At 58.6% G+C, this 11,525-nt stretch overlaps 1 protein-coding gene across 1 annotated transcript; it reads right to left on the bottom strand.

Moving 5' to 3' along the window:
- Positions 1-4,417: 4,417 nt before the first annotated feature.
- GBX1 (gastrulation brain homeobox 1) lies at positions 4,418-11,478 on the bottom strand. Its single transcript, XM_042022264.1, has 2 exons — positions 10,932-11,478; positions 4,418-5,139 (listed from the first exon to the last, which is right to left on the bottom strand). The coding sequence occupies exons 1-2, from the start codon at positions 11,389-11,391 to the stop codon at positions 4,616-4,618; spliced, it is 984 nt and encodes a 327-aa protein (XP_041878198.1). The 5' UTR covers positions 11,392-11,478; the 3' UTR covers positions 4,418-4,615.
- Positions 11,479-11,525: the final 47 nt, after the last annotated feature.

Genomic DNA, 11,525 nt, shown 5'->3' with positions numbered 1-11,525 from the left:
TGTGTCCATGCTTAGGGGCAGGAGCTCTGTGTCTGTGTTTAGGGGCACTGTGTCTGGTTTTGGGAGCAGGAGTCCGGTGTCTGTGTTCAGGCTGATGCCAGGGAGGACACGGGCCAACCCTCTGCTCTGCTGTACACCAGAGGACCGTGCCAGGGCAGCAGCACAGTGGGACTGTCCCTGTGTTACATGGCCCGAGCAGCAGCAGTGACCACTGCAGCTCCGTGGCAGCACCATGAGGACCCCACCCCAGGCAGCCAGCAGCACTCACACCATCGAGCTGAGGCTGGAGCAAGGGGGAGGGAGGTGGGTGCCACAGGACAGGAGCCAGGGATGCAGACTCGTGCCATGAGTAAATCCACGATACGCGGCCTCAGGCTGGGAACCAGCCAGACCACAGGTTTGCAGCACTTCCCAGAGAGCCTGGGCACAGCCAGAAAAAGGCCCACAGGGTACAACTTACAACAGAAGCCCCACAGGCCTTCTTGGAGCTCCAGCTGAGCAGGCACAGCCTCCTGGGGATCTGTAGGTGGTCAGCAGCGGGGCATGGGGCAGCACCGCCCAGCCCTGAGGCTGCTGGAATCACATGCTGAGCACGTGCAGAGGTGCCTTCAGGAGAGATGGCCAGAGCAGAGATCCTGCCACAGGGCTGTCCCATCATGTGTCCAGTCAGCTTTGTCTCTGGGAGAAAAGGCACAGGTGTGACAGCTCCGAGCTCCCTTGGCCTGTGCTCAGTAAGGTGCAGCACCAACCAACACACTCCACTACAACACCTGCACCCTGTCTGTGCCCATTCATGGCTGTCGGGCCTCCGGGCGGGTGCAGATGCCCACAGCACAGGGACTCCCAAAGCCCTGGGGGCAGTTCCAGCCTGGCTGGTGGGGACAGGGTGCAAAGGAGTTGGGGAGTGGTCAGAGGGAGATCATGACCCTTCCCCGGTGCCAGCCATTGGGAAATTGTTTCTCTCCTGCCCATTGTTTCTCTCCTGCACCTGAGCTATCCCTGTAGCCACTGGCTAATGAATAACACCAGCACCATATTGTGGGCCATCACATCTTCATACAAGCACCTTGTCAGGGAATGCTGAGAACCAGCTTTGTTGTGCTGAGTGAATAAACACTCTGTGGATGCAATCCCTGCTCCTTTCCCAGTTCTTTAAGAACCACCATACAGCTAAACAAGTGTACAGGTTTGGGTAGGGAGAATTCCCTTGTAAATGCTGAAATTACCGTCCTTAGGCAATTTCATATGACTGCATGTATATATGTGTATAATGCATGTATATGTATATAAACATATTTATATAAACAAACACATGTCCATAAATGCATACACACCATATGTATTTCTCTGTGTGTCTGCACCTGTGTCTGTGTGTGTGCACACGTGTGTGCCCGTGTGCATGTGTACCAGCCTGTGTGTTTGCATTCCTTCCCCAGCACACAGGATAACAGCCAGAAGCTGGTAGATGGGAAATTACAAACAGATGCAAGGAAAAAAACATATTAAGAAGGTGGCTGGACAGTGGTACAGGGGCCCGAAGAGGAGGGGTTGCCCGCCCTTGGAGATACTGGAAGTCAGATGGGCAAGTTCTTCAGCATCTTGAATGGGACAGGCTTTGTGCAGGTGTTGGAGCAGAGACCTCCCAAGGCCCCATCCAGCTTCACGGCTCAATTGCCTCAGGTCTGTCTTTACTGCCCAGTTTTTCATTGCGGCTGTCCTCCCACCAACCCCAGTCTGACACAGCACCCAGAGCTCCAGCTCATGGGGGCCCCCACAGCTCTCCCCTCTGGGGACAGACCACAGCTGCTTTGTGCAGTGTGGGCAGTGCCATGCACCGTGCTCGCTGTGCAGTGCTTTGCTCTCCGCTGTGCAGGAGGCACCAGAGCTGTCACAATGCTCAGGGTTCACAGGGAGCTCTGCTCCGCTCTGCTCGGTACCAGGAACACTCTGCTGCTCTGCAGCTCTCTCCAGCAGCGCTGGTGACAGCATGAGTCTGTCACCTCCAGCAGCAGTACACAGAGCTGCACCTCTGCAGCATTTGTGGGGATTTTAACATGGCTGTTTGTAGGGCTGCAGTGCGTACAGGCTCTGGGACTGGTCTAATACAAAAACAACAACAAAAAAACCTTCCATGTAGCTGAAAACTGTAGGTGTTGTATCCACCTCAGCAGCAGTCGGTGGATGAGCATGCAATGGAGCGGGAGTACTCTGCACACGCATTTCGGGTGGGCAGTGGCCTGTACAGTGGGGGAGGTGGGTTAAAGACACAATAAACCAGTGCTGCCACTGGGGCAGGACATATCAAGCCAGTGTCAGTTAGAAATGCCCAGTGGGAATAAGGGACTTCTTGGACCTTAAAACAAAACTTGCCTCCTTTCAATATCACTGCCCCAACCCTAGATCTGTGGACACTTTCTGGAGTGCTGTGGTTAACGTGCACTGCTGTGCTGTGATCGGCTGCAGTGGCACAGACCCCTCATGTGGACACATTTGTAGTGGCAGAGCCCTGCTTGTAGCTGCAAAATGGCTTTACCCTGCCTCCTGCCCTCCCACACAGAGACATGAGTACAGTTCATGTGCAAGAGCCACTGCAGTCGCTGCAAACAGCTGTGTCCCCTTTGCTGCCACGTAACACAGCTCAGTCCCTGTCTCAGACCAACACCCACCTGAGGAGGGAGAAGAGGTGCAGGTGCAGGCAGCTCTAACCTGGCCTGTTGAAAAGGGAGCTGACAGTTTTCCTCAGAGCAGGGCACTGGGGGCTGCTGCCAAAGGACATTTACTCCCCTGATCCAGAGGGAATGCCAGCAGGTGTTGCTACCTGAACAGGACAAATCCATGCTGGGGATGCTGTGAGCAACACCAGGCCAGGCAGTTCCTGAGGATACTTTCTTGTTTCCAGGTCAGTGGTGCAGGGACAGAGGCAGGTGTCCTGCAGTGGAAGCCAGCTGTGCTGAGAAACCAAATCCTGAAAGGATCCCGCAGAACTGTCTTGGGACCTGCAGCAAATATTTCTGTGGAAAGAGGCACCCACCAAGGACAGCTAGAAGCACAGCTTTGTCCAAATGGTTGCTCTGATCTGAGCTGTGTCTGTGTCTGTTGGCCACATAAGCCAACTGGAGCCAACAACCATGGGGCAGGAACAGCCACCCCCCAGTGCTCTGAAGCTCCAGGGCACCGCAGGAGGACTCAGCTGTACAGGCTGAGCATGGACCCCACACTCCAGGTGAACAGAGTGTACCTGCCAAAGAGGGAAGGGACATGGGGAGGGAGCACTGCTCCCCAGGCAGCACAGAGGCCCAGCCCTTGCTACGGCATCAGGGAGGGCACCCAGGAAGGTGGAGTCAGCTCTGGCTGTCAGGGATATTTCCTGCTCTCCCAAGCTGTGTCTCCCAGGGAAGGTGCCAACGGCTGGTTGGACCCTTTGTGACCCAAACTCCCTATCAAGCCTCTGAGCAATTGATGCCCCAGCAAAACCTTGGAGAGAGCCTTCCCCCTCTCCAGGAACCTCTGGTGGCTTTGCCATGGGTGTTGCTACCACAGCACAGGCATAAGAGCTCCCTTGCCCCACGGACTCACTGTCAAACCAGAGCAGAGGTTCCCAAGGCTGGACACCCAGGGAACCACATAGCCCTTGTGCTGTTGACTGGGATTGCAGCTGTGCCCTGTGCAAAACTGGATCTTCATGGGGTTCTGGGGTTGGGCTCAGTATCTGAGATGGCTGGCTGTGGAAGCTCTCAAGAGCAGAGAATGGCTGGCCTGGATGTGCGAGCCCCTGTGGTTGTTGTTCCTGTCCCAGGGCTTCAGCACCAGGGAACCGCCTGTGCCGGGCCAGGGCAGGGGCTGCAGCCGTGCTGGGAGTCTGCAGCAGCCCCCACATTCCCCCACCCCGGGATGAGCTGCGGAGGCAGTCCCGAACCAGTCCTGGCCCCGGCTCCGCCGGCGGGAAGGCCGACCTGGGGAAGCTCCCGGGCGCTTCCCGGCCCCTCCTCTTCTCCCTCCCGCGTCTCGGCACCGGCACAGCAGCGGGTGCAATGGAGCCCGCAAGGCCACCGCTGCTGCTCGCACAGCCTCTGGCTCCGCGGGCCCCGGTACCGGCACCGGCCTAGGGGCGGGTGAGCCCCGGAGCCTCCCCTTCTCCCCGTCCGCTCGCCCTCCCCGACCTCCCCGGTCGCCCCTTGGGGTGGGCGCCGCCGCCCGCTGCCCCTGCCCGTATCCCTGTCCCTCTCGCTGTCCCTGTTCCCACCCCTCTCCCTACCTTGTTCTCCTTCTAGGCCCGCGCCAGGCCAGGGCCCCGGGACCCCCGTCCCTGCAGCGAGGAAGAACGTGGTCTTGCTCCATAGAAAATAATTTATTGAAATCACAGCTATACATGGGCGGGCGCCAGCGGCAGCGCGGGCCCGGCCCGGCCCGGCCCGGCTCAGCCCGGCCCGGCGGGCGGCCAGGGCCCGAGGGCCAGGCGGCCGCACCCCCCGTGGCACGGGCAGAAGGACACGCTGCCGTATGTACAGAGTTTACACGGAATAAATAAGGGACATGTACACAGGAGTGGGAGCGGGCGCCCGGTCCCCCTCCCCGCCGCCGCCACCCGCCCCAGGGTCCGGGAGCTCCGCCGGGCTCAGGGCCGAGCGCCCTGCTCGATCTGCTGGTGCTGGCTGCGCACGGCGAAACGATTGACGTGCACCGGGATGGGCACCACGATCTTGGGGTTGCGGACAGGCTCTCCCGAGCGGTTGCTGACATTGCCAGCCTTGATGCGTTTCCATTTGGCGCGGCGGTTCTGGAACCAGATCTTCACCTGCACCTCGCTCAGCTTCAGGGCATGTGCGATCTGCGAGCGCTCCGTCAGGCTCAGGTACTTCTTGCAGTGGAACTCCTTCTCCAGCTCCAGCAGCTGCTCGCTGGTGAAAGCCGTGCGGCGCCGGCGGCTCTTCCCGGCCCCGGAGCCCGGCGGGGGCTGCTCGGCGGCGGGGCCGCCCTTGCCCTTGCCCTTGGCTCCCAGCGCGGTGCCGGCAGCTGCCCCGTCCAGGAAGGGCTCTTCCTCGCTCTCGCCCGCCGAGCTCTCCTCCTCCCGCTCGCTGCACGGCGTCGCCGCCGACTTCACCTCCAGCTTCTCCTCGTCTGAGCTGTACGCCTTCCCGTCTGCGGGGCACACAGCGTCAGTGTCCGCCGGCGCGGCCCGCCGCCCCCACCCCACCCCACCCCACCCCACCCCGCCCCGCCCCGCCGCCCGCACCCCGTCCCGCCCGGGGTCCCTCGGCTCCCAGAGCCCCCGCAGCCGCGGAGGAAGCTCTCCCCCGCACCCTCGGCGGGAGGCTGCAGCTCCTCCCGCAGTCTTGGACCCCGTCACTACCGCGTCCCGCAGCCCCGGAGCAGGCGAAGCAGCGGCTCCGGCCCCAGCAGCAGCAGCCCTGCACCGGGTCCTGCTGCGGGCAGCGCCAGCCGCTCCACTCGCGGACCCCAGCGCCCTGCTCCCCGCAGCCTGCCCGGCGGCAAGGGTCAGCACCGACAGACCCGGCGGCCACCCCGGGGTCTGATCCCCTCAGCAGTTGCCCCATCCCACGGCCCAGCCGTAGCAGGTCTCAGTCTAGCGGAGAACATCACAACACTTCCAGGTCTGGACCTTCGCATTGGAAAGAACGCCCATACCTCGTCTCTCAGCTCAGCCCTCCCTGTCCCTTCCCAGTGCACCAAACCATCGATGCCGTTCAGAAAATAGCCAGCCAAGAGCTGCAGAACTGTCCTGGAAACAGCACCCAGAGCCAGCTCCAGCCCAGCAAACCTCTCTGCAGGGCTCTACAGGACATGGGGTGGACCAGTTCTGGCTCTCCCTCCCTAATCCAAGGACACACCACAGCAGACTGTGTGGCCAGCGAACAAGGTGCTGAGGCAGCTGATGCTCAGGGCTCAGCTATGCCCAGCAGTGGGCAGAGGGGCAAGACAGAGCCTGTCAACACCACACAACAGACAGCATCTCATCCCAGGCCACCAGACAGAATGCAGTGCTTGGATCACCACAGACACCTCTGTTCAGCTGCCTGTGAGGATATTGATAGGGTACCGGGGTATGAATCTCTTCCTTGCAAGCTTCTTGTGTCCCAAACTGCTGCCTGAATGATTAAACAGCCATGGAGCAAGGGAAGACATGGTGGAGATAGAGGGGGGGAAAGAGGTCTGCAAGACAGTCACTTTCATAGTAGAAGGACTCAAACAAAGTGAGAAGATGTTCTTGGCCATAGACAGAGGTCATGAAGGGAGGGCCCAGAGCTATGCACAAGCAGGTGAAGAAGCTTTTCTGTCATGCTGAGACTAGAGAGACCAGAAAATTCTTCGTCTGACCCAAAAGCAGTAATCACTGCTGGAAGGAGTTGTCCTGAAGCACTGCCACTCTATATAACCCACCATGCAGAAGGAGAAGCAGCAGCTCTCCAAACTTCTAAGCAGCGTCCAGGTACTGGCACATGCAACCTGGGCCACTGGATCATCTCAGTGGGAAAGGCAGAACAGCCCTCAGAAGCCTGATAGTGCAGGGTTTAAATACATAAACAGAACTGCAAGAGACTACTTGAACCCAGAAGACATTCCTGGTAGTCTGGTGACTGTGGAGATCCCGCATCCCTTGTTAGTCCTGCAGCAAGCCTATGGCTTCCTGAGAGCAGGTGGGTGGCTTTGGAGATCTGGAATCTTCTCCCCGTTCCTCCTGCTTCCTACAGTGGGAAAGAACATCATCTCTATCCTGCTGCAGAGTGATTTCTTTCTTCCTGAGGGTAGGGAGCAGGGGAAGAGATTTCCCATGTGCATAGAGGGTAAAGACCCAGAGAATTTATGCTTGTGGGGCTGAGGATTAGCAGCAGGTGGCAGGGAGCACTTTGGCTGCCATTGCACAGGCTCATGCAAGCACTTTGCTGAAGAAAAGAAGAGCTTTTAGCTTCTGTGTACCATCTCTCTCTGGTGGAGCACGGGGCCTGACAAGGTAAGAGAGCTCTTACGAGGAATTCAGTGTCTTCCCCAAGGGCTCTTCAGGTCCTGCCCTGGCACTGCAATTCCCCAGGGATGGCAGATGGCATCCCAGCAGCCACACCAGCAAAGAGTGCTGGTAGGACAGTTTGCTCCTGTTAGCCCAGGCTGTGCCCCAGGAGACTGGAAGAAGGCTGAGCACCATGATGGTTTGTAAAACAGGTGCTATCTCTGAACACTCTCTTCTGAACCAGACTCCAAATTTTAAATGGTCTCTAGCACTCTTCCATTTGTGTCTTATAAAAGAGCTGGGTTTGCAGTAAGGAACTTGGAACTGTTTGATAACAGAATCTAAATCAGATGTTTTCACAAAGGAAATTGGTATATTGGTCTGTTAGTCACCTACTATGTCCCCAGCAAGGAAGGAATGAAGGCAGGGATCCCACCTGTGTGTTGGGGCTATACTGAGACTTTCAAGGCCTTTGAACATGAAGTGAAGCTGTCACGAAGCAAAGCATCATGACTGAAAAATCAACGAGACGTAGTAGATGAAGAATAGGCCTTACTCACTGGTTGGCTTTTCACAAAGTCACAGCTGTTCATTGATCTTGTCAAAGACATTGAAGAGAATCCAAAGGGGGTCACAAAAATGCTCTGAGGGCTGGAGCACCTCTGCTGTGAGGACAGGCTGAGAGAGTTGGAGTTGTTCAGTCTGGGGAAAAGAAGGCTCCAGGGAAACCTTATTGCAACCTTTCAGTACTTAAGGAGGGCTTATAAGAAAGACAGACTTTTAACAGGGCCTCTTGTGATAGGACAAGGGGTGATGGTTTTAAACTAAAAGAGAGTCCATTTAGATTAGATATAAGAAAGAATTATTCACAATGAATGTGGTGAAACACTGGCACAAGTTGCCAAGATAAGCAGTGGATGCCACATCCCCAGCAACACCCAAAGCCGGGTCAGACAGGGCCCTGAGCAACCTGATCTAGTTGAAGATGTCCCAGCCCACAGGGGCAGGGGGTTTGGACTAGGTGGCCTTTAAAGGTCCTTGCCAAGCCAAACCATTCTGTGATTCTATCACTGTGGTTGTGGAAAGCATGGTGAGGAGACTTAGGTCTCACAGGTGACAAAGCTATTCAAGCAGGATCAGGAAGACCTGGATCAGGAATGGGTGTTGTAATGAGCCCTGTGTTGGTAAGCACACACAGCAACAACAGAAACTTCACCCTGTCCCCAGCTGAATGTGCAATCACTACATCAAACCAAGAAAGAGTCTCAGACTACTGCCTGAATCTCAGAGGAGATCTGTACAGCTCAGGAACAAACCTGCTCTCACAAGAGGTGTGGAGAGCTAGGGATGTTAAGTACCCTTACCCCAGGGTTCATGTCTTTGTGGCAGCTGTAGAAATAAGCCAGACTTCAAGCTTTGCTGCTTCTCACCACCAGTTTCCCTACATGCTTCTCCCTGCTCAAGAGGGGTGGCAACAGCTGGAAGCAAGTTTCAAACCCAGTGGATGCAGAGAGAAGCCCCAAAATAGTGCATTGATCCCTTTTGCTGATCCAGGGAGCAACTGATCCTGTGTCCATAGACACCTGCATGATGGAGATACTAACAGAGCCTAGGGACAGAGGCAGTCGCTCCAGAGTGTAAGTCACTTAATGTCAGTGAAACAATCAAAAGGAGGCATTTATTCTTCACAAGTTTCTTCTGCAGGTAAACAATCTGTGGAACATCTTACCATCTTGATGTGGCTGATGTCAAGGTTATCCCTCCTTTCTGGTGGACTCCAGGGGAGATTAGATAAGGCCACAGAAAACAAACTGGTCAAAGTTTACTAAATAAACAGAAACAACACTTGGTACAGGAAGTCCCTAATGTGCAGATGGTTGGATGTGAGGAAAGTATCATTTTAGAACTGAGCATTGCACAGGTTGTGCTCTCTTGCTCCTCCCTGGACAATTGCTTTTGGCCGGGGCCACGGACTGGATGTGAGTGCAAACTGCATTACAGATAGTTTTTGATGACTCCTTTTGACATGAATCATCTTTCTATTCCTTAATACTGGGAAAAAGCTCACAGCAGCCTTCCTGAGTTTCCTCTAAGATGGTTGTAAAACAAACCCCACTGTCCATCTCCAGTTTTGTCTGGTACAGCCAGGACAAACAATAGGTAAAGGAGAAGGTGGGCGCATTTGGCCTGACAAATCCCACAGAACTGGGTCCACATGGGCCTGTGCAGGGGGACAAGCATCCTTCATGGCTCCAGAGCAAGCCCAGTGCTCAGAGGCAGCAGGGGATGAACAGCAGTAGCAAGACATCTTCCCTTCCATCATATGATCCAGTTGCAACAGGAAAAGTCTTAGAGGTAGAATTTCTTGGATTCAGAAGTGGCCACGGTCTGAGACAGTTCATCTGAGTCCCCTGGGAGGAGGGAACATATTGGGCTCAGTTATGGAGGAGCCACAGAGGGAGATCAAGCACAATGGAGTTCATCTGCCCACAGACTGGAAAGACAAGGTTGTATAGACCTGGTTTTGGCCAGGGCAGAGCTGCTCTCGAGAAGACTTTCACAAAAAAAGTAAGATCGCACAGGGCTTTTGATTCAGCACAGAGGCTGGTGAGCACTGGAGGAGCACCCAATACCCCAGTAACCCATAAAGGCAAGGGGGAGGTAGAATGCCCCGATTGTCCTACTTGGGGTGCGAGTTCTAAGGGGTACTTGAGTGAGTGAAATGCTCTTCTGAGGGATGAACAAGGCAGGGCAAGGAAGACATCTGGGCTTACCCAGGAGAGACTAAAGAGAGGATGGAGAACAAACAGCCAAGCAGTGCAAGAAGCAGCAGTGATTCTCAGCACACACCCATGCCAAGAAGCCTGTGAGACAAAGGTGGATTTCAGGAGTGGCCAGGGGAGACAGCTCAAGAGAGGCCACGCCAGAGAAGCAGCAGCTGGCTCGTCTGGGTCTTGCCGCAGGGACCCCTCACGCCCCGTGCTGCAGGACCCGAGGGAAAAGAAGGTGAGTGCTGGACCTGGCTGAGAAATACGGAGCAACAAGTCTCTGAGGCTGGTGCTGTACTCGGGGAGCGGCCGCAGCGCACAAAGGCGAGGACCCCGACGGGAGCCGTTCCCGGCCGCACCGAGGGTCCCGGGAGGGGCGCTGCCGCCTGCCCGCGCCGTCGGGCTGAGCCGGTGCCGAGACGGCGGGCGTGGCGGCCAGCGCGGAGGAGAGCGGGGCTGCGGGCGGCCGCCTCGGAGCGGGACCTGCTCCACCGTCGCCCCTGCTTTAGAAAGAAAACTTTGAAAAGACGGTAGTCGCAGCACGGCGACGCCGGGAGGCACCCGCCCGGGACGCGGCATCATGCTGGGGACAAGGCGCAGCCCCGCGCCGCACCAAACGGGACCGGGACGGGGACCGGGACCAAGATCGGTGCGGGCGGGGAGGGCTGCGGACCGAGCCGTGGGACTCGCCGCCACCTTCCACCTCACTCGCCCCGGGCCGAGTGCCAGGACCTCGGAGAGCTCCATGCAGCTGGTCCGGCCGGGGCTCCGGGCCGCGGCGCTCCAGTCCCACCATGGCGTCCCCCAGGACCGGCCGCTCTCCCGCCCCTCCTGCCCCGCGGCCCGGCCGAGGCAAGCGAAGTTTGACTCCCATCCGCGAAAGCTGTGGGCGCTGCGGACCAGGCCTGGGACGGAGGGGATTCGGTTCGGTCCTCCCGGCTCGGCCCAAGTGCAGCTGAGGGCAGGTCCCGCCGCCGCGACCCGTGGCGACCCCGCCGTCCTACCCGCCGCGCCCCGGCCCCCAGCACCTCCGCTCCGCGGCTCCCGTCCTGGCGGGCTCCGGGCCGCAAGACCGCCTTTCCCCAGGTGCCGCTCGGACGGCGGAGAGAACCCGGGCAGGTCTCCCCGGGACTGCGGGGATCCGGGTGAGGCGGGGCGGCTGCTCTCCGCCCGGCAGGACGGGCCCGCGCCGCTCTTACCTGCAAGGCCGGGGAAGGGGTCCGGGAAGTGCAGCGGCGGCTCGGCCGGCCCCTTGTCGCGGCCCGGGGGCAGCTCCTCCGCCTCCAGGCCGTCGGCGCCTCGCCGGCAGCCGGCGTCGGGGGTGGCGCGCGGCGGGGGCAGCTCCTGCGGCGGATAGAAGCCGTCGGGGGGCTCGGAGAAACTGGGCAGGGCGGTGGTGAGCGCCACCATGGAGGGCACGGCCTGGCCCAGGCTGGCGCAGAAGGTGTTGGTGAGGCGGCCGGCGAAGGAAGCGAGCGGGGCCAGCGGCGGCAGCCCCGACTGCAGCGGGGCGTGGGACAGCGCCTGCGGTAGCACCAGCGGCCGGTACGGCATGAACATGGGGTACCCGGTGTAGAGCAGGTGCCCGGAGCGCGGTGGCGGCGTCCCAATGAGCGAGTCGATGGAGAAGGCGGTCCCCTGGCCGCCGGGTCTCTGCATGGCGAGCGGGCGCCTCCGGCTCAGCCGGCACCAACTTTCCGGCGAGCTCGGGCCGCCGCCAACTCGCCGCGATCCCGCCGCCGCCGGGCCCCGCCGCTGCCGCGGCCCCGGCCCCGGCCCCGGCCCCGGCCCGA

This window comes from Corvus kubaryi, unplaced genomic scaffold (assembly GCF_017639235.1).
Source record: "Corvus kubaryi isolate FWS band 111438036 unplaced genomic scaffold, C.kubaryi_AGA036_p1.0 37193, whole genome shotgun sequence".
In the NCBI taxonomy this organism is placed as follows: domain Eukaryota; kingdom Metazoa; phylum Chordata; class Aves; order Passeriformes; family Corvidae; genus Corvus; species Corvus kubaryi.
This window is presented reverse-complemented; position numbering and strand designations above follow the sequence as displayed.